The 26,185-nt window shown below is 33.6% G+C and overlaps 2 protein-coding genes across 6 annotated transcripts; one reads left to right on the forward strand and one right to left on the reverse strand.

Annotated features, from left to right (window-relative positions):
• The first annotated feature begins 230 nt into the window (after positions 1-230).
• Positions 231-1,223, forward strand: osi (electron transfer flavoprotein regulatory factor orsai). Its single transcript, XM_076117933.1, has 2 exons — positions 231-418; positions 558-1,223. Exons 1-2 carry the CDS (start codon positions 374-376, stop codon positions 765-767), a joined length of 255 nt encoding a protein of 84 aa, XP_075974048.1. The 5' UTR covers positions 231-373; the 3' UTR covers positions 768-1,223.
• Positions 1,213-26,185, reverse strand: Syt1 (Synaptotagmin 1). Of its 5 annotated transcripts, none has more exons than XM_076117929.1 (11): positions 26,046-26,185; positions 13,452-13,551; positions 12,963-13,100; positions 12,378-12,520; positions 11,982-12,080; positions 11,398-11,592; positions 11,140-11,316; positions 7,035-7,152; positions 6,179-6,312; positions 4,285-4,492; positions 1,213-4,185 (listed from the first exon to the last, which is right to left on the reverse strand). In XM_076117929.1, exons 2-10 carry the CDS (start codon positions 13,543-13,545, stop codon positions 4,298-4,300), a joined length of 1,293 nt encoding a protein of 430 aa, XP_075974044.1. In that variant the 5' UTR covers positions 13,546-13,551; positions 26,046-26,185; the 3' UTR covers positions 1,213-4,185; positions 4,285-4,297. The 5 variants fall into 5 exon arrangements, with proteins under 5 accessions (XP_075974044.1, XP_075974047.1, XP_075974045.1 ...); XM_076117932.1 differs by lacking the exon at positions 26,046-26,185 and adding an exon at positions 14,571-14,725 and having other exon boundaries at positions 7,035-7,143; positions 11,982-12,074; XM_076117930.1 differs by lacking the exon at positions 26,046-26,185 and adding an exon at positions 14,571-14,725 and having other exon boundaries at positions 11,982-12,074.

Below are 26,185 nucleotides of genomic sequence, written 5' to 3' on the forward strand. Positions count from 1 at the left end.
TATAAAATAATTGTTTAAAGGAAATATAATACTTACTCTTCTACATCTATTTATTCTTGTTGTGTGAACCTTCCTTTAAAATTCTGTCATTATCTGTTTCTGTTGGTAGCACTGCAGAAATGTCAAAATAAAATTCACTTGTTGTCACTTGAGCATAATATGACAGTCTTGAGTATTTGTTATCATTTTCTATCTCTGTCTTGTAAAGGAGAAATATGTATGTTTGTCCTGTAGTCAGTGTCATGCGCTGCTGTCATTCAGTGATATTATTATCAAGAATATTTTTATCGTGTTGTTTTTTTACTTATTTGGACTATGAACTTTGTTTTGAGTTGAAATAAAGTAAAGAAAGCAAAACCTGTGATCGATAAAAATGACACAACCGCATCGGAGCGCCGTTATAAATCTTTACAAAACCGTAAGTATCCCAAGTGTAAACTTTTCCATTACAACTCTCTAATGTTTGATTAAATAAGTAGGCAATAGTGACCTTGTAAATAAAATTTGCGATTTAACGATATATCCATATTTTACATAAAATTGTGCTTTATTTTTAGCTGTTATATTTGGGACGAGATTGGCCTCAAGGTTATGACCTGTTTCGGAAGCGATTACACAAAGTTTTCATGAAGAACAGCGAGGAAACTAATCCTGAAAAAATCAAAATCATGATTAAGCATGGGGAGTTTGTTGTTAAAGAAATAGAGGCACTTTACAAGCTGAAAAAGTACAGGGCCATGAAAAGAAGGTATTATGATGATAATTAAATTGGTAAGTTGCTTTGATATTGTATCTAAATAATGCAGTAAATTTTGCATAATATAGACAATGTTGCCACTGGAAGAGAATTATGTAATTATAAAGTGAAATATTCATGGCCTTTTATGTACTTTGAAAGACAGTGTATTGTAATGTAAATATCATGATTCAGTGGCTAAAGCATAACTGCTTATATTGTATTTGTTACATAATTGAGATTGTTGAACTCTAATAAATGGGGATTCATTGTAATATATTTTAGTTAGGTACTTAAAGTGTTATTTAATTGCATGCTGTTGCACCACCTTCAAATAAGTGTTGGTTTATTTGCGGGGAAATTTATCAGATCATTTCATACATTATCTGAAAATATCAATAAGATAGGCTATCTGCATTCATTTGCGAGTGGTGAAACAAGCTGTTATATTATAGGATGAAAATGAAACTGTTCAATCTATGTAATTATGTATTATAGACATTTTTTATAGTTTACATAATTCATTACTATTATAAACTCTAGTAAACAATATTGTGTAATAATAAAATAAAATATCTAGTATTTCTAAACAAAATCTTAATAAATCTTTAACAGAATTATGAGACAATGATTTTTTTATTTAAGTGGCAAGTGATATGATAATTTACTTTATCAATCCATTTCTGAGATAGGTATATACATTATATCTATGATAACAATTTAGTGTCAACAAAATTACAAGTATATGCTATATAGTTGGTGCAAGAGATGGCCAATGATACAGATAAACCCTGCATTTTTTGTGAATATCTGAACTACAAATGAAAGTTTATTAACATTGGTTACATTTTTTACGATTCTAAATTTAGCAAAGGAGTTTGTTACAAACAGCAATGATTACAACAGCCCAACACATCAACACCACTTTATGATATATAAGCTAACTATCCGATGATATAACATTTTACACTTCAAGTGTGACTAATATATTATATTATTTCACTCATAGAAATTGCTATATTGTTATTATAGTCAGTTTAAATACTATCAGCATCTCTTGAGTTAATCAAGTGATAGAATATCATTGAAACAGTTTTACAAATGTACTTTTCTTATGCCATTTTAACTTCTTCTAGTCAACCACAATTCTAAGTTAATTATAACTACATCTTGGTCTTTTGACATGTAGGCTTCTGATTGTTTCTCTGCCATATATTTCGAGATGTCCTTTCGCTTGCACAGATACGTATACAATGAAGTAGAAGATAAACCTGACTAATTATTAGGTACTTTTATATTTGGTAAATTGAATTGTGTGACTACAATGCGAGAGAAGGAAGTTGCTATAGCATGAAGGTACATACAAATGTTTGTATATCTGATTATTTCTTAGTGTTATTTCTAGCAATTATTCACATATTTCGTGGCGTTTGTTCTTAACATTATAAAATTTAATAATAAATAGCATATGGAATATCTATATTGTCAATTCTACCGAGGCTCGACCGCTCGATCGGCGCGGTCTGGGATTATAAAGTAGTTGAGTGAACTAACAACAGGTTCACAACAGTATTTTTGGATATATCTCTGTTTTCTATTTCATTCAATTTCGAACTTCTTTTCTGGATTTGTATAAAAGTACCATTATAAAAATGATACTCATCTAGCCAAAATATGTCGATGATGTCGTATTCTTAACACGATCATCATCAAGGGATTTGTCAGGAGACTGTGTATGAACCTGTTGCACATTTGCTATAAATAAGTTCTATATTATATTAACACAGTAATTATATTTATTGTTAAATACAGTACTTGAACCACAAGTCTATTCCTACTTGTTTCGTGTTGGTGCACTTCTAAATTTACTTGAAGCCCGACTCCATTACCCCTATAGGTACATAGATATACATAAGTATTAGGTATGTGATCGTGGAATTTAACATGTGATTACATTATATACACAATAACACATAGGTTTGAGATCAACAACAGTCAAGCTTTAGCTAAGTACGTAGGTATAAATAGGTACTCGATTCGCGTAGTCAAGAGGTGTTATGAATATTAAATACCTACCTAACAGTAGAACGTTGGTACCTTGAACCGATATCAATGAAATACTTGCATCGACATAAACCATCCTAAACGAACCACTTACTGACGAGACAAACAGCAGTCTAATCACAATTTAATATTATCGTTAAGAAACATTTAAACGATTTGGAACTATTTAACAATATAATTTTTAGTATATGTATTTTTATTTGTAGATAGTCTTACACGTTTGACTAGTTTCGATGATACCACGTATATTGAGTGTCCATTTACATATCCGTCAAATTAAAAATAAATTATTCTACTTAACCTAAATTATATATTTCATATATTTGTAAAAATAAATACATTTAACTGAAATAATGATATCATCTCATTTATGGACTTTGGACACCGAAAAAAATCAATTAATAAAAATGTCATGCCTTAAAATAATACAGTTTAGGTACCTATACAATAGGCCTATTGTTCCTCAGAAGAAGAGAATAAGTGTCCGAGCAAAATACACTTGAAATTAAAACAAATAAAATGATCTAAACGCAATTCAACCACGATCCATTCTCTTCCCTTGAGGAACACAATATTATCATTATTTTAATAAAAGGGTATCAATACTATAACACTTATATGATAGTAAAATAGAATGTAATAAATTTAACAGGATACAACTTATTTACACAGCTTTATGTAATAGGTTCTCAAACGAAATAATATTTTTCGATTACATTTAAGTACGTTAAGTGAACGCTTTTGATAACTTGATAATAACAAAGCACACTTATTAAAAAGAAGCCGATTATTTTCTTAGCGAGAATCAAAAATATTTTTTTTATTAAATAGACGCTAAGAACGTGGAAGTAGCAAAGGAATTCTAACAATTATTCCTACACTCCTCACAACAACTTACATATTGCTAAACCAACCATCTTAAACGTTAGCAAGATACGAGTATTAGTTAGTTGAGATGAAAGAACAAGACTCATTATCATACGATAGATTTTGCCTCGATGCAGTTGCTATGCAATCAGATTCCTAAATCAACGTTTGTGTCTGTTACTACATTACCCGTGCAGAATTCAAATATACAATCGCGTCTGCACTGCACAGATGCAAACTTATCGAAGACGTTGGTTCACTAAGCAACGTACATATATTTAGCTGATTCAATTTGATTAAACAATTTCAACGAATAGATTAATATTGGAAAAGTGTAACATCTAAGTCAAATAGATGAAGCATTTATAAGTTTAAAGGTAATTTAGCAGATCCGACGCCTTAATCTTCGCTTCGACGGAACATAAAGACAAACATTCATAATAAACTTATAGATAACATAATAAAGTCGCTTATTCTTCACACTCGTTCTTCCATGTTTGTAGTTTCTGCGTCTCATTCTGAAAGTAATAAATAACGCAGTATTTAAAAGTAGCTTTAAAAAGTTGTGAATTTAATTAACGCCTGTAAAACGTAACAATAAAATGTTGATTGCTGACCTTAGTTCAATGTTTAATCCTTCTTCTCTCCATCATCGGGGTCTTTGAGGGTGTGCCATTGCGCGATTGGGCGTCGCGGGCTAGCCAGCATGTCGGACCAGTGGCGCAGCTCGGTGCCTGACGCGTTGTATCCCAACACCACCTTGCCGATGGGCTCCGAAGTACCAATGCGATCGTAGTCCACCACGGTGATCACTAGGTTCACTTTCTGCAGTTTGATTCAAAGTATGAAGTGAATTAAACGCCACCGCTTGCGGTTTAGCGTTGTACGCGACAGTCGAAATATAGCAGTGTATACTGAATCAGTATATACGCGTGAATAAACAGTTAAAGTGTAATCAATAAAATGAAAACCGTTTACGAGTCTTAAAATGGTTTTTAAACATTTTGCATTTCTCGACTTTTCAAATTATTTTTTTTGAGTAAGAGTTAGTCGTTGAAACGTCAAGAAATGTAGAAATCTAAAACCGCAATAAGATCCCATGATCAGTTTTCATTTGGAGTTATTTCCGTACTTTTCTATAAGCTCTTGTACGACAAATTCTACATACAAAAGGCGAATGAAATGAAGACTATTGTTGAGCTTAATGTAAGTAGGTATGAATATTAACAATACTTGTGATCGATTTCATGTTTCTATAGATCTGGTATTTAAATGAGGATCTTTATTGTGATATAATGAATTTTGTAAAAGCTGTATTAACTTTAGTACTCCGTGATTTTAAGTTTAATAATTTCGATATTTTTGTTTGCATTTAATCAGATTAGTCAAAAATAAATTCAGTAAATTTTGAAAAAGAGTATTCTACGTTGCATAGTACGTATACATGTGATGAAAGTAATAGTCAGCGGAACATGAAGCACAAGCAATATGAAGAATGAACAGACATACAACGCGACACTACTTTAGCAAACTGTCAACAGTAGCGCAAGTAAGAGCAACATGTTCATACATACCTCAGGTTAAATAAATTAACGCAACAAGGGACAAAGCGTTCGTAGGGGTTCAGAAAAGTTCAAATACGAAAAATGCAAAAGATATAAGAATGCAGAAGAAGAACGAGGGACTGGATTCCTTAAACCATAAGTAATTACAGTTTGAAGTCACCAAATTGTAATGCAGTCACGAGGGGAGATTGCTAACACCACTCAGTTATCAAGGGATAGGTACGAAATTAGTTCAAGATAATAACTTAATACTTTCTTAGAAAAATGAAAACCTTCATTTGAAACACTAAGTTACAAGTGAAGGTCAACATTTTAAATTGAAGAAAGTATAAAACATTAGCTTCCAACTCTTAAAGGAGATAAGGTTAGGGAAACACGAAATGGTAGAGATAGATGACAGAACGTTAATGGAGACAGCAGAACTCTATACTAGGGGATGCTACACAGATTCTAACTAGAACAACATCTATGTCAACACAAAATAACATGTCAAACAATCAAATAAACAAACAGACAAATACTACACAAATAAATTGACAGGTCAGTACTACAAACAGGAGAGGTTTACCTATCCACAATTAAATATGTATGTATGTGATTATTTCCTGTTTTTTTTTAAACTGATTTTAACCATGTGATGCTAATGTCAGACCATCAATAGGTCTGACTTTTAAACAAATAAATCAAACACAAAAATGATACAACAACGTAAATATGTTTATGTTTGGGAGAGGAGAGGGTACGGATGCAAGTGGTGTACATAATTCATATTCACAACAATTAGTACACAACATCAAATCGTGCACAGTAAAGACAATATGAATGAATAATACGCATCGGTAAGTATACGAGAGATGTATCGTTGAATCGCGTAGTATTGTTCATTCATGTGTTTGTCCATACTATGCGCTGCGACATCGAATTTTGCATGAATCTCGGCTCGCACCTGTATTTGTTCGAATGGTACTTCAAAAGTAAATGACTCGTTGTAATAGGGATTCAGTGTGCATTTCTTGATGCTCGTTTTCTTCTTCTTGAGACGTTTGCCATTTTGCATGAGTGCTATCTTTACGTACGGATCTGTCCACGGCCGCCGCAGGAGAGGATTATGAAAAAGATAAACGCACATCGATTAGTTTTTAGCCTATTCTTATTAAATAAATAATGATCTATCACGTTTAATTTGATATTAATGGTGATGGAAAGAAAATTTCATTGGAGTTTTTTTTATCTTTAAGCATTAAGCTGACTGATATAAATACAATGTTCTTCCTATTTTGCTTCTTGTTTCGTTAACATTTGTATTGCAGTGCTCTACCGAAGACAGAATAAGAAAGGACAGTTAACATAATTATAGATAGAAGAAATTTTCATCCATCTGTCACGTACGATAATTTTTAAAATGTGTTGATAAAAGTGCACGCTGAATTGAAAGTGCAGTGTGATACTTACATAGTAATGGCTTTAAATGAGTAAAATGGTAATTATAAACTAAGTAATTGTCAGGTTCTACTGTTTAATTTTAATTTAATTGAACGACAGGCTGGAAATAGAAATGATGTGGAAGCAAATTTCAGTACATGCAATGTTATAGTGTTAAAGTAGATCAGATATGTCAAATGATACTATCTTAGAGTATAATAATAATATGTACACGTAACTAAACTATCACAAAATGAACAAATAATTACAATTGTAAATATTTTACCCTATATCCTGTGAACATAATAACGGTGTTATAAGTGTACCTGTTTAGTTCGGGAGACAACATCGATAGAAGCTCACAACAAGTGCAATATTACCTGATAGACCGCCGACGTCCATTTTCTTAAGGTTCTTCGCTTCCAGAATAACAACTGTCAATTTTCCAGCAGTCGGTACATATCGCAACGAGAAACAAATGTCTCCCAACTTGTTGTCCTGCAATGTGCAATACTTAAAGTCACTATTTGCTCTACATAATACGAAATTTGAAACATCCCCATACTATAGTATCTTCTAAGTTCAACAACCTACAGTATTTGTCACTGGAACCTACTCTTTGTCTAAAATATATTCTGTTATCTGTGACGTAATAATATGTATTACGTTGTCATGTTTCTCGTATTCTGTGTTTTTGACATTGTCAATAAACTGAGTCAAATAAATATAGTTTATTTGGATGTGAGTTGTATGGAAGATAATAGAGGAAAAGTTGTGTAAGGAATATAGCGTTCTGAGAACGGGTTTGAAAAGCTGTTTATAAAACACAAATAATATGGGCCATAAATAACGCGGCTTAGGGCGGACCAGGGCACTCAAAATCTCGTTACACCAAATAAAAAAACAAATGAACATAACAATAGCTCCGTGTAGTCACCTAGAAGCGTATTTATGGTTGTTGGTTTATCGGCACAGGGCTTCAGTTAACGGCGTACATTTACCGTGTGACAATGTTCTGTTATACAATCATGAGCCAACTGAAAAACTGAGCCGACTCACGTGCTTAGGACGCATAGCCCGTAAACAGTTGAGATCAATAGCCTCGAACAGAATGGAGTTTGCAGCTAATCATACGCACATTTGACGAACACTTTCATTGCGTTACATATAACGTTTTAGCACATAGATGTCATTTCATCTAATAATATGAAATTAAACACGATACATATATTTTTTTAATATAACTCTAGACGAACAAAATAAATATATACATCAACTTTCATATCAAACCTAATATGAAGCAAACGTTTTCCGCTGGAATATATAAATTTATATTGGTTGTAAAAGATAAGGAGTGTAAATCATTACGATCTGTTGCCGAAATGAAGCCAATTATTCATTTTTGTGACACCCAGCTCAGATCACCAAAATGCAAGAATCATGTAATCTCACCTGTCCTGAACACCGCTGCAATTTCAGTACCCTAGCTATTACCTAGCAGCTATAATTCGCGATATTGTACCTTCAACGGTGTACCTAGTCTGTAAGAGAGACTAACCATTTTAGGAACAGATCGCAATTAGCTAATAATACACATATACAATACACATATACAACAGACAAGAAGGATCCATTGACGAATATATTTTATTACTAAATCAACCGTACTTCAATGAAGTTAAAAATGTTACAATGTATCGTAAACATACATTTCGTTCGTTCTTGTGTTCAACAATGTGTAAAGATAAATTGTACATTGACATGTTTTTTTGATTACACAAATAAAACCAAAAGAAGTTACGCAGAATAGTCAATGAAAAATATGTAGTCTGTGAGTAATGATTTCTTCCGACCTTTTAACACGAACAATTTACATCAGTAGCAGTTTTCTACAGTGGTATTTTTTCAGCTTAAAATGGTATGGTAATGTACTAGCTAGCTTTATATGGGTAATTCGTCAATGGTTCCGTTAGCTATAAATACATACACTGATAGGTGCTTCCAAAGAAACAGCACACTAAACAGTCAACACTTAGACACATCAGTTACGTACGTACTAGTGTACAATGGGGTGCTATTTATAAGCAGCGCTTGTGAATAACTGATAAAGGTGTTAACTAAACCATGTTCTTTAATAAAAATGTTTCTTCATGACAAATTATTAGACATATTCAAAGGCAGGAAAGAAAATTATGAGAAAATTCAAAGAACACAGTTCAGATAGACGAAACACGTTGTTTCTTCGTCAATCATCCTTACCTACAATTTAGTTTTATACTTATAAACCAAACAGAATCTAAATGTTATTTTGAAATTGAAATCAATACCAGAAGCTTGCGAAGACCAATGTGTTTCTCTTTTTCAACACAGTTACCATAAACATGCAAATAAGTACATATTGGTTCAGTAGTATTAGTTATAGTTCTCCTTTCGACGGTCAGAAGATGACCTGCAACACACTTTAATAGACGATTTGTTAGTTAATGTTATAATGATGTAATGTTCAACATAGTTCATTATAATGTTCAGTGGACTGTAGATGGCGTGTCGATAACTTTGAAACATATATTGATACGCAAGGAAATATTTGTGCGACTGCATGTATGTAACATTAGTAATTTTCAATTTTGAATGTATCGTTTGAGTTGTGAAGGAACCAATATACTTATAATTCAAATTACAAGTGAGTTACATCAAACATAGCCAATTAGTACGTGTACCACAAATAGCTCCGATTTGTCATTTTGTTTGATTTCATGTCCTACCACACAGAATGTATGAACATCGAGGTGAATGTACAAAACAACAAGTCAGAGAACACACGAGCACAATACGATGACGAACATGCAACATTCCCCAGCCGCAATATAAAATTAAATTAAAGTGTCGGATGGATATAAATAAAATGACTTTGTAACAAAATAATGCGGTATGATGGGTGATCACAGGTAAAAAGGTGAATCATTTTCAGAACTCGAGATGTGGATTAAATTATGTTCTAACAATGCTTCCTATCAGCCTAAGTACGAACAACGGCATGTTCTCAATATCGCCCAATTCTCTTTACGGATGGATTAAATCGAACCTCGGTTGTGCTTTGGTTAAATACATTTTAACCATTTGTCGATTTCATGAAGAACACATTATTTTGAGTAAGTATTTATAATTTTACAATAGATAACCTTGATGTGTCTCAAAATAATACTTACGTGAATGATCATTTCGTTTTTGAAGCGGCATGCAAGATTGTTCAGGACACAATCAAACACAGCCAAGCAGAGCAGAGAAAATATGGAGAAAAAGAGAAAAACCAAGTAAATACATTTTTGCTGTCGAAATTAATTTTATCAGAAAATAAATGACGACTCAATCCATATTGAGGTGCCTTGACTCCAATGATTTCCTCCTTCGAACATTTATGAAGTTGATAAAATATTCGTGAGCATCGTCAAGGTCCCTCTGAATAAAAAAAGTGCAGTAAAATTGTAAAAATGTAAACCATTCTCCCAATAAATATTTAGAGTAACGTAAGCAGATGCATCAGTAGTTTGATTCATTGGATCATTGATAAATTATTATTATGGCAACGATTCGATTCAACGTTATTGAATTTCATATTATTTGAAAGAATGGCGAAATGTTTATTAAAATAATGCCGTTCTGCCAAAACATAAACTATGTGAAACCAGGTATTGAAGTTTCAAGTAATGTAATGTACAGATTATAAAGTTTGTGTTTTGGCAGGTGAGCCTAAGCTAAGAAAAAAATATAAAATAGTCTCCTTAGTAGATAATGTCTTGTATACGCATTTGTTGCTGTTGTATAAGTTCTTAAATCTAAATGTGCATTATTCGAAGTTCGGTATTATGTTCCTAGTATTGTGTGAATCAGAATGGCTGTTGATGTGACCTGGGTGTAATAGTAGAGATTGTCAATATTACCAATTATGATTTGTTGCAACACCTGCCTAAATTAGTTAAGAATATTCCTAAAAGTTTATATTGTTACGTAGACAAAAACAAGTGACTTAACTTTATGGCCCAACGTGCAAAATAATGTACCTAAAATAAAGCTTTAATAAAATGCGTTGACAACAAGTGCCAACTACTCAAACAACACTTTATATCTATATTATGAACTCATCATAATTACATAGGATATTTTTAGTTCTTTACAAGTAATTCATACCAAGTCATAGAGGTGACTTTGCTGAAAAGTAAAGCCTTAAAATAATAATTATGTAGCAATGCATGAAATCTGCCTACGGAGATTATGAATTTCATTTTATAATCATGAAGGTTGTAGCTATGAAGTATTCATAGGGAATTAAAAGTTAACTAAGTGTCGTCTAGAGACTACCATTGTTTCCGACCAACACGTGGTTATGTTTAACAGGTTCTTAAACTTTACATCTGTACAAGATACTTGGATGTTTCAGGGTGGACGTTTATACTTGAGATATTTTTTGTGTGTGTGTATCCGCACCTGACCCCCTTCGCCTTCAACGCTCTGCAGCTCGCGCCACTCCTCGATCGTTTGCGCCAGATCTACCTGACACAGCGGCACTTTCACCTCACCGATCTGGTCGTGTTTTGAGAATCGATCGAAGTCGAAGATGGCAAACACAAGAGTTTTGTTCATAGCGTCGGCGTAGGGCACGTTCTGCATAAACAAGTTTGAAATAACGTTACCGGCTTCCGAAGTTTTTAAAAACCAAGCGTGTTCCAATTAGTCTAAACTTACCTTGAACACAAATGTCTCGTTAAAGACGGGGCTCAAGGTCTTTCGATGAACTTTTGTCTCAAACTTCTTCTTCTTGTCGGGAAGTAAATAAACTTTAACGTAAGGGTCAGATGTTCCGCCCATGTCAAGCGCAGGGAGCTCCTCGGCTTGAATAACCGTCACAGACAAGCTGTTGCTGTTAAAGTCGTATTCCAGCTGTAAATAAAAACTTACATGAAAGTTAAATGCCAAAATTGATGGATAGTATCCATTGCTATCCAATGTAAAATGATTGCAAAGCTCCAGTTTGAAAAGAAACTGTAAATTGATCAATAAAATTGTGCTATTAATTGTTGTTAATTGACTCTAAGCGTAGCACTAAGTTACTATTAATGGGGTGATGATGAGGTTATAAAACGTTTATCGAGTCGAATGAATTGTTTCATCATGGTACAAAATAAAGAGTCAAAGATAAAAGTTAAGTCTAAGTAAATGGAAACCAAAACGGATGTTTGTATGATGATTATATTTTTTTGTTAAATTTACGAACCGGTTAGTTTGACTCTCCATCTTTGCTTCCTATTAGGACAAAATATATGACCAACCTTATATTGGAGTTTTCCTAGTTTCTGTTCTTCTTTCTTTGAATCGCCGTCGTCCGGTTCCTCTGCGTTCTCCGTGAGCTCCTCCATGTCAGGCTGAACCTACATGCACGTCCCGCGGCAAATTTTATATGAATATCTCATTTCTTAAATTAAGATGATGCATAATTTCAGGTGCCAGTTTACACAGTGCTATACAAGAATATCGTTTATAGAGAGCATTGTGTTGACAAGTATTGAATTATATGTCAATTAATTGTTTATCCTTGTCCAAGATTGAAATACGGTTTCCAACTATGCACATAAAAGAAAAACAATAATTTTCTTTCATATGCATACTTACAAGTTCCGTTATGTGAAGTTCCTTGGGATTTCAATGAGTAAGATCCAAAACATTACCTTCTCCTTGTAAGCTGAGCCGAGGAGCTGGACGGATTTGAGGTCGACGCCTTTCATTCCCTTCTTGCCATCCTTGGAGCGACGCTTGCGGAAACATCGCCTGATGCAGCAGAAGCATATTCCGAGCACCACCACTGCCACGCCTGGGAATAAATTAAACTTTATATAATCAACTGCTTACTATAATTGACTCCTCTTGCCTTCAACTTAAAATATTGCATTGGTACTTGGGAGATACTTTGTTTTTTTTTAATGTTAAGCATATTTAAATACAAATAGTAATATGACAGTCGATGAAGTCGTATTTTTGTTAAAGGTATGCAGTAGTATGCACTAGCATTAGGTTAGTTGCAATTATAATCTCTGTTGAATATTAAGAAATTGAAATAAATTTTCATTCAATGAATTCTTATTAATATGGAGCGTATGATGACAGCTAATAAAAAAATCCTATCCGAAATATTCAGCTTATAGACATTTAGATTGTCTTTGCATAAACCTAAAAATCAGGTTCACCCATTCTTACCCTTCCAGAATTATTTCACGCAATAAAAAAAAATGTTTAGAAATGGGCTAGAAACTTACCGACAAGTATGGCGACAAGTTGCCATGTTTCCATGTTCATCTTGCGCGCCAGGTCGGCGGTCTTCTCCCCGATCGTCTCTTGGCTCGGCGCCACCGTCGATGTTGTAATCGGCATGGAGGACCCAGTGTCCGTCGCCGCTATTGTGTTTAAAACGATGAGTTAATTAAATATAGGCGTATTCGATATAACTTGATAATAGATACGTACAGTTAAGACCTAGTAGGTTTATAAAGTCAACTGTACCTCGATTCTCTACCGACAATCGGCTAGCTATCGACATTTTGACATTTAGAATGTACTGCCTAAATATTTCTTCTGCAATCAGACAATTCTTTAAATTTAAGTACTGCTTCAAAACAGTATCGATATGTCTATCTAAACGAAAGTAAGACTGCATTCTCTCACGAGGCCCGCTTGCATACGAGAGTATTTATACTGAGACACCAAATTAAATATGAACGGAAAGGGTTATATTTGGACAGTCTTACTGGTATTCTTGGGGGAAGTCGTCACTGGCTCGTCGGCTGGCTCGGTGGGCGCCTCGCGCCGCCACCGTAGCAGCGTCTCCAGCAGCGGCGACATGATTATCTGTTCACAACATCACCATTATTATTACTGATATACACTGCAAATTTCATCACCAGAAAAGGATTTTTCCGCTACCTATAATAATGTAATGTTACTCGAATGAAAACCCGTTCCATTATAATATTATGAGTAAAGACGAGAGAGACTTTAAAATCATTAGTTTTCCGCTATTCTGTGTCAGACCGTGTCGTGAAATAAATAATATCAAAATTAGTAGAGTTTAATACCGATTAATTACCGATTTAAGTTAAAAAGACGGCAAAAAATATTAGGAGTTAAATATTGATCTCAATTTCCTATACACTTCTTTGCTCTTGCTTGCTTCTTATTTTTCTGGTTAGAATTTGTACGTGTTAATAAAAAAAATATTAATTATTAGGTGAATTTCTATATGTCTATTGTATTGTTTTAATTAAATGTAATAAGGCAGGCGTTTTTCACTTTAATAGAACACTGAAGACGTAATCTTTGTTTATTGAGAACATTATATACAATTATAACGTAAGAAAAATCCGAAAATACGCTTCATAAATCATTATATTTAATTTGTTGGAGTCGAATATGTTGTTTGTCTTTGTCCCTGAAAAACTTGTCTGACCTACAATACAGTAGTACCTACTAACTGGTGAAATCAATTAAATTTGTTAAAGAACTATGGAATAAGATCGGTATTTTATTCGCCCAAACCTTATTTACTCAAAGCCAGGTTATTTCGAGCCACCCCTGTCACCACTTAAGGCTTCCATATTTATAAAGGCGCTGCTGTAAAAACTGTCAAACACAGATTCGGGTAAGCCCTGTCTATATGTAACGGTAGCTATGTATATATAAGAATCATTCGAGTTTTCATGGCAAACAATTAACTCTGTACAGTATTGGTTTAAATATAATTAAACGTATAAATTGCCAATGAAAAACGTACGAAATGGTTACAGCAGGGCCCTTACCGTATCGTGATTGCAGTACTCAAAAGAGAGTTTCGATCGCGACTTTTGGCACAGGGAGTTGTCACCACTAACCTTATGATTTCTCGCCTATCGTCTCCGTTCTCACTTGCTTTTGCAATAATAACTCGGTAGTCACTTTGCACGGCTTAGGTACATTTCTGTCGAATATTGTATTCGACTGGAATCACCACTCGGTACTGAAGCCAGGATGGCGGAGGTGCGCGCGCATGCGATCGATTGCCGCTGCGCGATGCGATGCCTCTACGTTTAGTTCCTGGCCAAGTCCCGATATTTACGTCACCAGTTGCGTACATTGACGGCCAAGCTTAAAATGTTAATGGTTCAATGTACGTCGAAGCCATTTAGTTCATAAAATTTATTGAAAGACATGCTAAAATTAACTGTTAAACAATATGCCTTTATGATAAATAGTGTGAGTATAGAAATCTATTTCAGTAAATTGATATTATTGATAAACCTTTTATAGAAGGAATATAAATAGCTTAAGCTCAGATCGGACACAATACATAGATAGATAAAGTTTAATCGTTCAAATGGAATTCAATAAAGTTGGAACGTGAATCTCAATAATTGTACTAAGAAGACCAAGATAAACAATCGTGGTTGTCTTATTGGCAAGAACGTCAGAAAGTCTCCAACAAGTTTACGTAACCAAATACTAAAACGTCGAACTGAACAGATGAATGCCTTTTAATTGAAGTAGCTTTATCCAGTATTTAATAAAAATACCTGACCGAGCAAGAAAGAGAGAATTCGCATTTATGATCTCGAATAACGGAACTGTAAATTAGAATGATCCGTTTCCAAGGATTTATAAACTGACTATTTGAGCTTCTATTTAATCTGAGTTAATTTCAAGAATTAAGGGCTAATAACGGTTTCGTTGAGCGGATCAAGGCTCTTATTAGAAACTTAAGAGAAAAGTATTTTCTTGAGACTTAAGATTTCTTAGTAAAGTGTGATGATTACTTGGATGTAAAAAATAGATAGGCACGTATTGCAAACAAATGGCTTAACATGGACGTGCCAAAACGCTCCAAATATTCACCGCCCACCATCGAACTGTTTTAGTTGCCTCACACAACCATATCCATATGTAGTCATATCAGCTATTATCCGCGACTTTGTCCGTGTTGAAGGGTTTCCTGTGATAAAAGTGCTCAGGGATAACGTGCCTTCTGTTTGGTGGAGGAAAGAATGTTTAAAATCGATTCAGTCTTTTTAGAAATAACCTTTAAGTCTAAAATAAGTGCACTATATTTATAAAACCTATGCAATCTTATCGTCTACGGCACATTTTACTATGGTAAAATTATTACGTATGTGAGTACATAAGCTAAGTGCTTATGGTTATTTTTAGACGGTAAATATAATGTCAACCTTTATAATTTATACGCTGTATAGTATAGAGTTTTAAAATTAGAAGTGTTGCCGCGTTATCATCTCCGAGACGACGCCTGCCTCGCCCACGCTTACGCCCTAACCTTAGGACAATAACGGTTCATTTCACAATTATTCTGTTATTATAGTATCTGATATCTTGACACTGATGAAATAAGTTCTAGAATGGAGGAGAATACGACAATAAATATTAATTTATAGACAGTGACGCTACTTTTTTTGTATATCATTCGAACAAAGCATTCAAATGTCTGAGGCCGGCGAAACTGCCGAATGCAGTAATTCAGAAACGTCCCTCAACTTTGAGCAACTGTTCTAGCACGCTCTTTGTCACTTTGACGTGTATTGTAGCGTCAGAAATACTTTTGAGCAACACTTAAAATTCAATGATGTTTTTGCATTTTTTAATTTGGCTTGTTGGCCTATCACGTAATTCAGTTGCGAAATATTTGAAAGCCACTGCGCTGTAGTTTGTTTTTCTCCTTTGGTCATTAATACGACACGTCAAAGCACCAATGTACGGAATAGTGACTATCAATTTGGCGTACACCAGTTGTCAACTGAGATAATGTAATACGCATACTGAACCTAAACCTGAAAATAGAAACTTAAGCATAGATTCTCAGAAAACATTCCTTTTAGTTGAACGTAAGTCTGGTAGATAAATTTATCATACACTAATGCTATGTGTATTGACAAAATATTTACAATGGTATTAGTTCCAAAATTAGAACTGGTGGTATTTCTGTCAACTCATTACGCATGCCGTATCCTTTAGTTTGTTTTACCGAAGGGTGTACCCAAAAAAATGTGTGGGTAGATATCGGAATAACGGGGACTACGTGAAATATTTTTTAGATCGTTGAATATGACTATGTTGTTTGACTATTTATGTGTGGAAATATTTCGAAAGTCACCTAATATGTTACGTATTTTGCGTTAAGAGTTACATTGAAGACTGGTCTCGGCACCTTAATTAAGTGTAAGTTAGTTGAACGAGTATAGTTTTGATGGTTTTTTAAACAAAAATTTATATCTATCTATTAGAAATTGATCTTGAATACCAATTGTATTAATGTTATAATATCTTCTTCGATTCGATAGCCATTGACGCACCAGGCGGTCAAGTCTGCATTAACTCTTTTAATGAAGTTGACAATGACCCGGCCTTCAAGAACTCTTAATGGTATATTTATTATCAGTCGTCTCAAGTACCACATAACTATATACGTAATGTTACCCTCCATAAGTACCTCCTAGGCTCAAAAGGCTTATAATTAATTTATAAAGTGGGTTTCCCATTTCATGTGCCTATTTCACTATTCATTAACTAAGTCTTTGACATGTAAATTTAAGCTTTTGTTTCTGTTTATGTACCTAAACCATTAGACGATGATTGCGTCTGGTGTTTAACTGAAAACAGAGACATTTGTCTGGTAGGTATTTGCGTGTCTACGTTAAAATATTAGGGAGGTAAGTAACGAGGGGTATCTATTTGAATAAAGGTCCGAGATCCATTAAAATTAACAGTAGACAGGTACCCAGATATTTCGTAACCAATTAAAAAAAAGGATGAATTATTAAAAACATCAAGAAGAAAAAGATTTTCTTACTTGAAAGAAGGTGTCTCACATTCATACAAATGTGAAAAGGTTTATATAGGTAGGTTTATTCTTGCCGGCGGTGCTAGGTCTAAAATGGGTGTGTCCTTCGATCATTTATAGAGCACAAATTTACGATGCTACTAGTATTGGGCCGTTGCTCCAATTCTGACCGATTTTTGGTTTGGGTTGTACCTACCAAAGACTAAATAAACGCAAGAGTCACCATACCATAGAGAAAAGGATATGTATGATTGGTATATTACTACTGGCTGACCCGGCAAACGTTGTTTTGCTATAAAAATTAAGAAAAAAAAGTGTCACTTACGGGCATGAAAAATAGATGTTGGCCGATTTTCAGTCCTACTCAATATGCTCACTATTTCATGAGAATCGGTCAAGCCGTTTCGGAGGAGTACGGTAACGAAAACTGTGACGCGAGAATTTTATATATTAGACTAGCGGACCCGACAGACGTTGTCCTGTCGACACGTCTTTAATTTGTAAAAATTAATCAAAAAAACATTGTCCAGCGGACAACATTGTGAATCTAAACCATTCTCAGATCCCCTTGAACACACACAAAAAATTTCATCAAAATCGGTCCAGTCGTTTAAGAGAAGTTCAGTGACATACACACTTACAGAAAAATTATATATATAAAGATAATCAATACATAGGGTTATGGGTACATAGGTAATGCTCTTTATATTATAATTATCAGCCCGTTTATGTAAACCCATTTATCACGGGAACGCCTAAGTAATCCTCTTGCATCAAGACGCTAATAACGAGTATAATGGGAAAAGATGATTATGCTTCGATATAAGATATTAAGGTAGTTAACTTCTTCCCAATGGGTAGAATGATTCCAGTGGAAGCTCCCGTTTTACTGTATATTCTTTTCATGTTTGTATTAAATTACTTTTTAAACAAGGCGAAGACACTTTACATGAAACGATACCTAAAATGCCAGTAACATATTTTTTGTGAACAGTTAAAATATTAGTAATTAGGAGCGATAAATACGATTTTTACAATAAAAAGCCTATAGAAATAAAACTGTGTTGGGAAATGTGTGATGAAATAGGTATTGGAAAAAGCTTGGAATAATTCCAAATGATGTGGGAGAGAGCCGACGAACAACCTTGAGAGGGATGGAATCGGCTTTCTGTTACAAAGTGGTACTTTTGTACCGCAACTTTGTAAATATACTAAGTTGACATACCGTTTACCTATATATGAGGTCGGGGAAAAAGTCTTTTCGCATTATAGTATGTATTAACTTGTAATAAAATCTCTTTGGCTTCAAGAATCACAAATGAGTACACGGTTCATTAGGTTTTTTGAGTGAGCCCGTGAGGTACCCAAATTTCGAGCTTTTTTGTATAGAGAAAAGATTTTATTGCAAGTTCATACATAATAATATAATGCGAAAAGTATTTTTCCCCGACATAATATGAAACAACTCACATTGTTACAACGGGAATCATGAAAAACCTAATTAAAAGTTCTCTGACGTAAAGGTAATCCTGTCAAAGACTTTTTATGTACAAACGTTGCCTAATTCTCGCGAATATTTTAATAAAAAACCATTTAATAGGCAAGTTTCTAGGTAACCCTTAGCCTAGTCTAGTTCTATAGTTCTGAAGTAGTGTTGTTCCCTAAGGTTTTGACGTAAACTAACGTTTATTATTTTAGTTATTATAAAATTATAATCTCAATATCATTTTGTAATATTTACTTTGTAGTCGAGGGTAAAGTACATAAGTACGTTACGTGAACTTTATAATTTATTCAAGTTACAAGAATGACCTTCTCAAGGGTTCTATATAACTTTGTAATCAAAACTGCTTTGTTTCTTATTTGCTGAGTCAATGCCATTTACTTTACGAAAATTATGGTTTCAATGATATATCCACACAAATATATTATATTATTAATTGCTAAGATTCTGCCCACGACCTCGTCCACGTGATTGGTTAATAAATATTTAATTGAATTATTTGCGACATAAAAAGCATTCACGTTATAAACTACCTATCTTTGCACCAATTTTCATCAAAACCCATTCAGTGGTTCATGATAATTAGATATCCAATCTTTCCAATCCAAACTTTCGCATCTATTCAAAGTAAATATAAGTACGATAGCCAATTTGGAAAATATAAAATGTGATAAAAAAAAGAAAAAAGTTCATGCATTTTACGTTTGTCCAGGTGAATCATTTGTAACCATTGCACAGACCCTTCGTTTACCGTAACAATGTGGAGAGGAGCCCCATGACCACTGCTCGGTTGTTGAATGGAATGAAGGGTTGATAGCTGACCTAAATATTTGCCCGGTTGCTCCTCACATCGTGACTATATACCAGTCTCTGTTATGCTATTCATTCAAAAGGACTTAGGATTACAATATCCGTAAGTAATTAAAATATTCTCTAAGTTTGGGCATTAACCTTGTTGATAACAAGTTAACAATGTCTCTCGTTAATTAACTAGAATGATAAAACTTTTATTAGTATTGATCATGACATATTTTCGTTTTCAATTGCTGCAAAACTCGAGCATATTTTTTTGTTTCAAAACACAATTGAAACGTCAACAGATTGTCGTTCTCGGTGTTCTCAGTATTCAATTAAACAATTACAATATTATTTCGTTGTGTAACAATAAACATTCATATATTATATCTGATGTATTTGTCGAGACGAAATATCATTCGTCGGTATGTATTATTTAATATCATAATACAAATCAAACAGCACTGATAAGATGTACGTATGCCTTTGACAAATTAAAGGGACGATACCCACGGGTGGTCTAAATAAATAAAATAAAACAGAAGGCTGATACGTATATTTATTTGCGTGCAAGATAATGGTATTTGCGCATGTGATAACGCCACTGTTGTGGACAATTGTGATAATATTTATATTTTAACTGAGGCTTACTAAAATATTTTATTGCTATTATATATTATTATGTATGGACGTAGTAAGCAGAAATATATACTTACAAACTAGAACCACTATTTTAACTATAGAATTGTTTGTGCGATGGCGAGCTCTATTTCCACGCAATCGATGTAATTATGTATTATTATTATTGATGTAACTACTGAAATAATTAACAATGAAACATGGAAATACTTACACGTAACGTTTATATTAACTGTTACTCAGGAGAACTAGTATGGAACTAGGTAAATTAACTAATTAGTTGAATGATATACAAAGATAAATGTGAATAAAATGTATAGTATTTCTTTTTCGAAAAGTAACGTATAAAAATGTCTGAAGTTAGCCCTGATGTTATGATTTAAGTACATAGATTACATAGATTTAATGTAGGTACATAAGTAATGTAAGTAGATAAGTACATAGATTTAAGTACATTTTTACATAGAGTGCAAATATGAATTAGTTGAAATGTTAATATTAAAAATGTACGTTTTCTAGGCATTCGTAATTCGGCGCTGTCATTACTCGAATAGAAACAATCCGCATCAGATTCTACCCACAATTTCCCATGGGTGTCGTAAGATCTGCCTCATGGGTTGTTATACATACAGCTGTATAAAATATCGACGTGATATCATGTAATCACTTGACATTTTGTCACGGACAGACCATGATGGGTGGATTCTCATTATTCATGTTAAGTATCCCCGACATTTCTTTAAGCAATTTCCAGCTGTTTTTGAAACCAACTTTTTGTATAATGATCATGGGCGTTAGAAGGTCCAAAAAGGAACACTTTTGTGTCACCAGCACTTCGAGCTTTTTTGGAGTTTTAATTTTTATGACCTTTTAGAGGACCCTCTTTGTTTTGACTGGCATTTTGTAACCTCTCACCAATTTTGAGGATCTAATTTACGAATGGTAAGGCTTTCAAAGTGGGATCATAATACTTATTTGCATCTTATTTCACTTGCTATTTAAGTATAAAAAATATGTTTTTCAAATTGTATTATATTCTTTTTTATTTCATTCTATGATAAGTAAGAACGTTCGTGTTACCCTTATTATTTATATATTTTTTATATTTACAGAACCATCTTTGGCGATCTCGACTCACACTTAACTAGTTTTTATTTCATTACTGTCTGACAATGCCGCAGAGACAGCAAGCGTTCTTATGTTCGTACCGAATGACAAGGCCAAGAGGGAAGACTTTCGTGAATATTTTTATAAGAAAGAGAACAAAATTCCAAATTTTTTTACAGAATATGTTTTATTTTTGACTGATTATTAAAATATTTCACACTAATTCTAACAAACACTTGTTTATTATTTGGGATTTGAAATGAATAACAATTGAAAAAATTGAACAAATGAAAAATGAAAACAACATGCTAGACATGTTGTTTTCATTTTTCATTATAGTCAAATGGGAGTTTAAATACGAAATATTCGTGAATTTGATGTCTGTTTTAAGCAAAATTGTACGAAGCATGGACAGTTTCCTGGCTATATCCGGTATGTGTAGGGTTGGTCGATCGACCTCTTTCCGAGTTGTGAACACATATAGCCGAGCATGGGCCTCAGGGTGGAGTATAGTCATTATCTTGTGAATAGTCTCAATGATAAAACGAACTCGAGCTCCAAGTTATGTCTAAGCTAGAAAATAGGTCAATGCTATCTCATATAAGTAATTTTTGAGCCGTTTTTACGACTCTGCGAAATAGGATGAGGTAGTCTACGGCACACCATTTTTCTCATGTAAAATTTATTCCGAAGTTAATGTACTGTAACTTGATTACAGTGTGTGTATTCTGTGTTTTCTGGCGCCTAGAAGATTATTCTGTTAATCCCTGGTTTACACTTAAGCAAACCACGATAACCGCTTTATCTCAGGAAAATGTAGATTACAGCACACGGGTTAGCGACATTTTCTAGATTAGAGATATTATGAATAATATAATTCTATTACAGTTTTACTTAACTTGTTTTGAAAACAACTTTGTGTTTGACACTATGCTTACATAAACATATTGCCTGGATTATATTTTATTAGTTATTTTTGGTTGTAAATAACACTAGCGTAGGTTACCGCATCTTATTACGTAGCTTGCGCTTATTCTTGATCGGAAACCTTAGAAGTAGTAAGTGTCAAACTTGAAGGATACGAAGTTCTTTATTTATTAGTAAATGTTTATTCAATGGCTGATAAAATCAAACCGTTATTTAAGGGATTAAAACAAAGTAGATAATTTTTTAACTAACTTTATTGCATACTATGGCTGTGCCAAGTGCCTAAGTTTATAAACAAGATTTAATTATAACGCCCCATTTTTATTTCACGTGGAAGTGTTTATAGGTCGTACCAATGGGCGTTCTTTGGTAGAAAACAAATAAAGCATGACTAATAACGCCGCTTCTTCATAAAGGAGAAGGCAGAGACCTGTGTCATTTTATGTATGTATGTATTTTTTATGTTAAGTTAGTTGCAGAAAGCGTCTTCGCATGTGTTTCAATTTATCTGCTAACCCACTTCCACCGTGCGAATAAATTAACTTAGGTCGTTAAAATGTACTTGTTTTACATAAAAATGTATTCAAAAACAAGTCGAACACAAACTTTACCGCCGTCTCGAGTTAGGAGTTAAGTAAACAGTAAGTAATAAAATTATGTGAGCAAATAACGGTTCTTATTTGTTCTATTAAATTATTGTTTATATTTGCTTATACAGTTTAATAAGTAAACGTGTTTTTGAAGCTAATTGTCTCCGCTCTGATAAAACAATAAGACTTAGAGAACTAATAACTGTTGTTTAAATTATTGTATTCGCAAAATCCATGTGAAATTTGTCCTGCAGTGGGATACTGACTGATGCTCAATAAAAGACAACTGATTGTTAAACTGCCGAGTTGTTATTTAAAACAAATTGTAGTAGCTAATTGACTTTAAGTGATGTCCGTATAGAAGTTGCCAAACAGCGGAACCCTGAACCGTGCTCAATAAAGAAATATAACTGATTGTCATACTATAAACATGATACTGTAAAACTCATTATGTACGGGAGATTTTCTAACACATTGTTCTAAAATATAGAATTATTTATTAAAATCTAGTCATATAATAACATCATAGGTATCGATTATGTCTGAATCCTCGACACTCGTGGGATTATATTGCCATCTACCGGACACTGATCAAACTTGGAGTGGTCTCGGAAAATTCCTACAAATAAAGCGAATTTTCTTGTTAGTATTATCTTTCGTATTGACATATTATTTTACAGTAAGCGTTTTTGTACAGTTATTAAATCGTTTCTATATGTTACGTTAAAAAGGTATCCAGCTAGTAGTGACGCGAAGTATGGTTATACTTTAAAATTTTAGACTTATAATAAAATAATTGTAAGTTTTTTTTGTTACTCATCATCAACCTAGCTTGTCTTCCAACTAAATAGGTTGGAATCGGCTTCCAGTCTCCCCGGACTAAACTAGCTGAAAGCCAGTTGTTTGTTTTGTTACTATGGGGCTGATTAAAGCTCATATAATTAAAAACCCTTGTTCAATTAAGTATAAAAATAATTAAATGACCTAATATCTAAGTGACATGGCATTTACATTTAAATTAAAAAAGTATACTCTAATGCCTACGCTACTGTTTCACACCTATCGTAAAACGTTCAGTTTAAGTGTATAATTGTCACAATTTTAACAACCTTCATAAATCCCATTACACATTGGTTTACAAACAAACCGCTTTATAGCGATATTATTGATTCACGTTACGTTATAAAGCCGTATTATTTTTAGCAGCGTAATAACGTAGGCTATAGTTATTGTAGGTTTATGGACAAGTGTATGGGCCATATGTAGGTAGTTTTAATAAAGCTTCTGCACGCGTAAGTTGTACCTAACACAACGTCCACGTGCAAACGACCTCTAAGATGCGTCATGCTGTGTAATGACGACAATCGTTTCAATCGATAACTAACAAATATATTTATATAAAGAAATTCAGCGCCTGTTGAGACGTTTTCTTGTGTTACAGCTTCTTAAAGGAATCCCGTACACAACTGATTAATCTTTTGAGCAAAATATAAATTAATTTAACCCATTACTGTCTCATTGTCGGGTAAGGGTCTACTCCGGTATTGAGTGAGGGGTCAGGCCTCGAGTCTACCACGCTGGCCAAGTTTGGGTTGAGGATTTTGGCAAAAATACTTTATCTTAATCCAAAATGTTGTACATATACATTAAAAATACTTAGGATCGTTTCAGAATAACTGAAGGTTAAGCCCCATAAATAAACAAACGATTCCTTTTACAATACGTTTCCACGACGAGATATAAAATGTATAAAAAGAAGTTTAATCTAGATTGTAGCGCGATATTATGCCGCCATTCATCTCACTTTAGAAAAGCTCTCAGAAGGCTTGCTGGACCTAAGCCCCCACGCAGGACTTACTAATGCCCGAGGGATCTCTTGCTAAAGGAAGGGACTCGACCTTTAAGTAAATATGAAACTGTTCCATACATAAAGTGGTTACAAACGGAAGAGAATTAAGCCTGTTGCAAAATTTAAGAGACACGAAAAAACCAAAACAAAAATAAATAGGTATTGAGAAATTCTTTCAAATTGCCTGAATTTCGAAGATCGTCTCTGTTTTTATCAAATAGTCGCATTACTACCGCATTATTAAGAATTTGGAAATTCCATTTGTCTATTGTTATATGTTCAGTATTCAATCACGAACCAAAAGGATAAAGTAAAATACTTTCTCATAGCGAGATAATTCCTTTTAAGTAGACGATTATAATATTATTCATGAACCTTAATAGAGTTGTACTTTATCCCTTTCTATCTAATTATAAAAGCGCTAGAGGGTATGAGACGAAATATTCAATAGGTTTAAGGTACTTGGTTGAAAAACATGGATATTAGCGCACATTTTCGGAAAATCAATAACTAGAAAAGCGTTAGCTTTATTTAAAGAAATTGTTAGCTACATATTATTACTATTGCTGCAAAATGTAAAGACTGCTCAGTAATTTCATTGTTTATTACTTATCGATACTCAATTGTTAAAATAAATTAGTTTTAGTTCAATAAAATGTAGGTTTTCAGATATACGAGTATCTATAAATAGTTTCCAAATCCTGCTCGAATGGTACGACTCTACGGACCAAAGGTAGGTGTCAAATGTATTAAAGGGTGCCTTAAAATGATACACACCGCTGTCTACTAACTGTGTAGGATGTCATAAACATGTGTGTTGTTCAATAACCCATGTTATTCCGAACTTTGTGTAAACATGGAACTGAGACCCGTGGGCATGTTGAAACAAGAGACGTCAAACGGTAGACATGTTCCAACATGGATGCTTTTGTTCGCGATATATTTTTTGTATTCTTTTATAATTGAATTAAACATCTTTAAAATTGGAGTACAATATAGAAAAATTTAGATAGTAAACACAATACGCAGATATAATTAACGATTTAACAACAAACCATCACATTTAATTTTGCGTTTGATTAAAAGTATGTAAAACAAAATTGGACTTACCGATTGTTTTTGCTGAGCACTAAGTATGATAAACAATAGCACAGTGTGTTAGTCCCATCACGTGGGTTTGGTGCACAGTGTGGTGTTTTGAGCGCAGTGTGGACACAGGCGTATGGCGCGGTTTACGCCTGAAACTGAAC

Source organism: Anticarsia gemmatalis, chromosome 9 (assembly GCF_050436995.1).
Source record: "Anticarsia gemmatalis isolate Benzon Research Colony breed Stoneville strain chromosome 9, ilAntGemm2 primary, whole genome shotgun sequence".
NCBI classification, from domain to species: Eukaryota; Metazoa; Arthropoda; class Insecta; order Lepidoptera; family Erebidae; genus Anticarsia; species Anticarsia gemmatalis.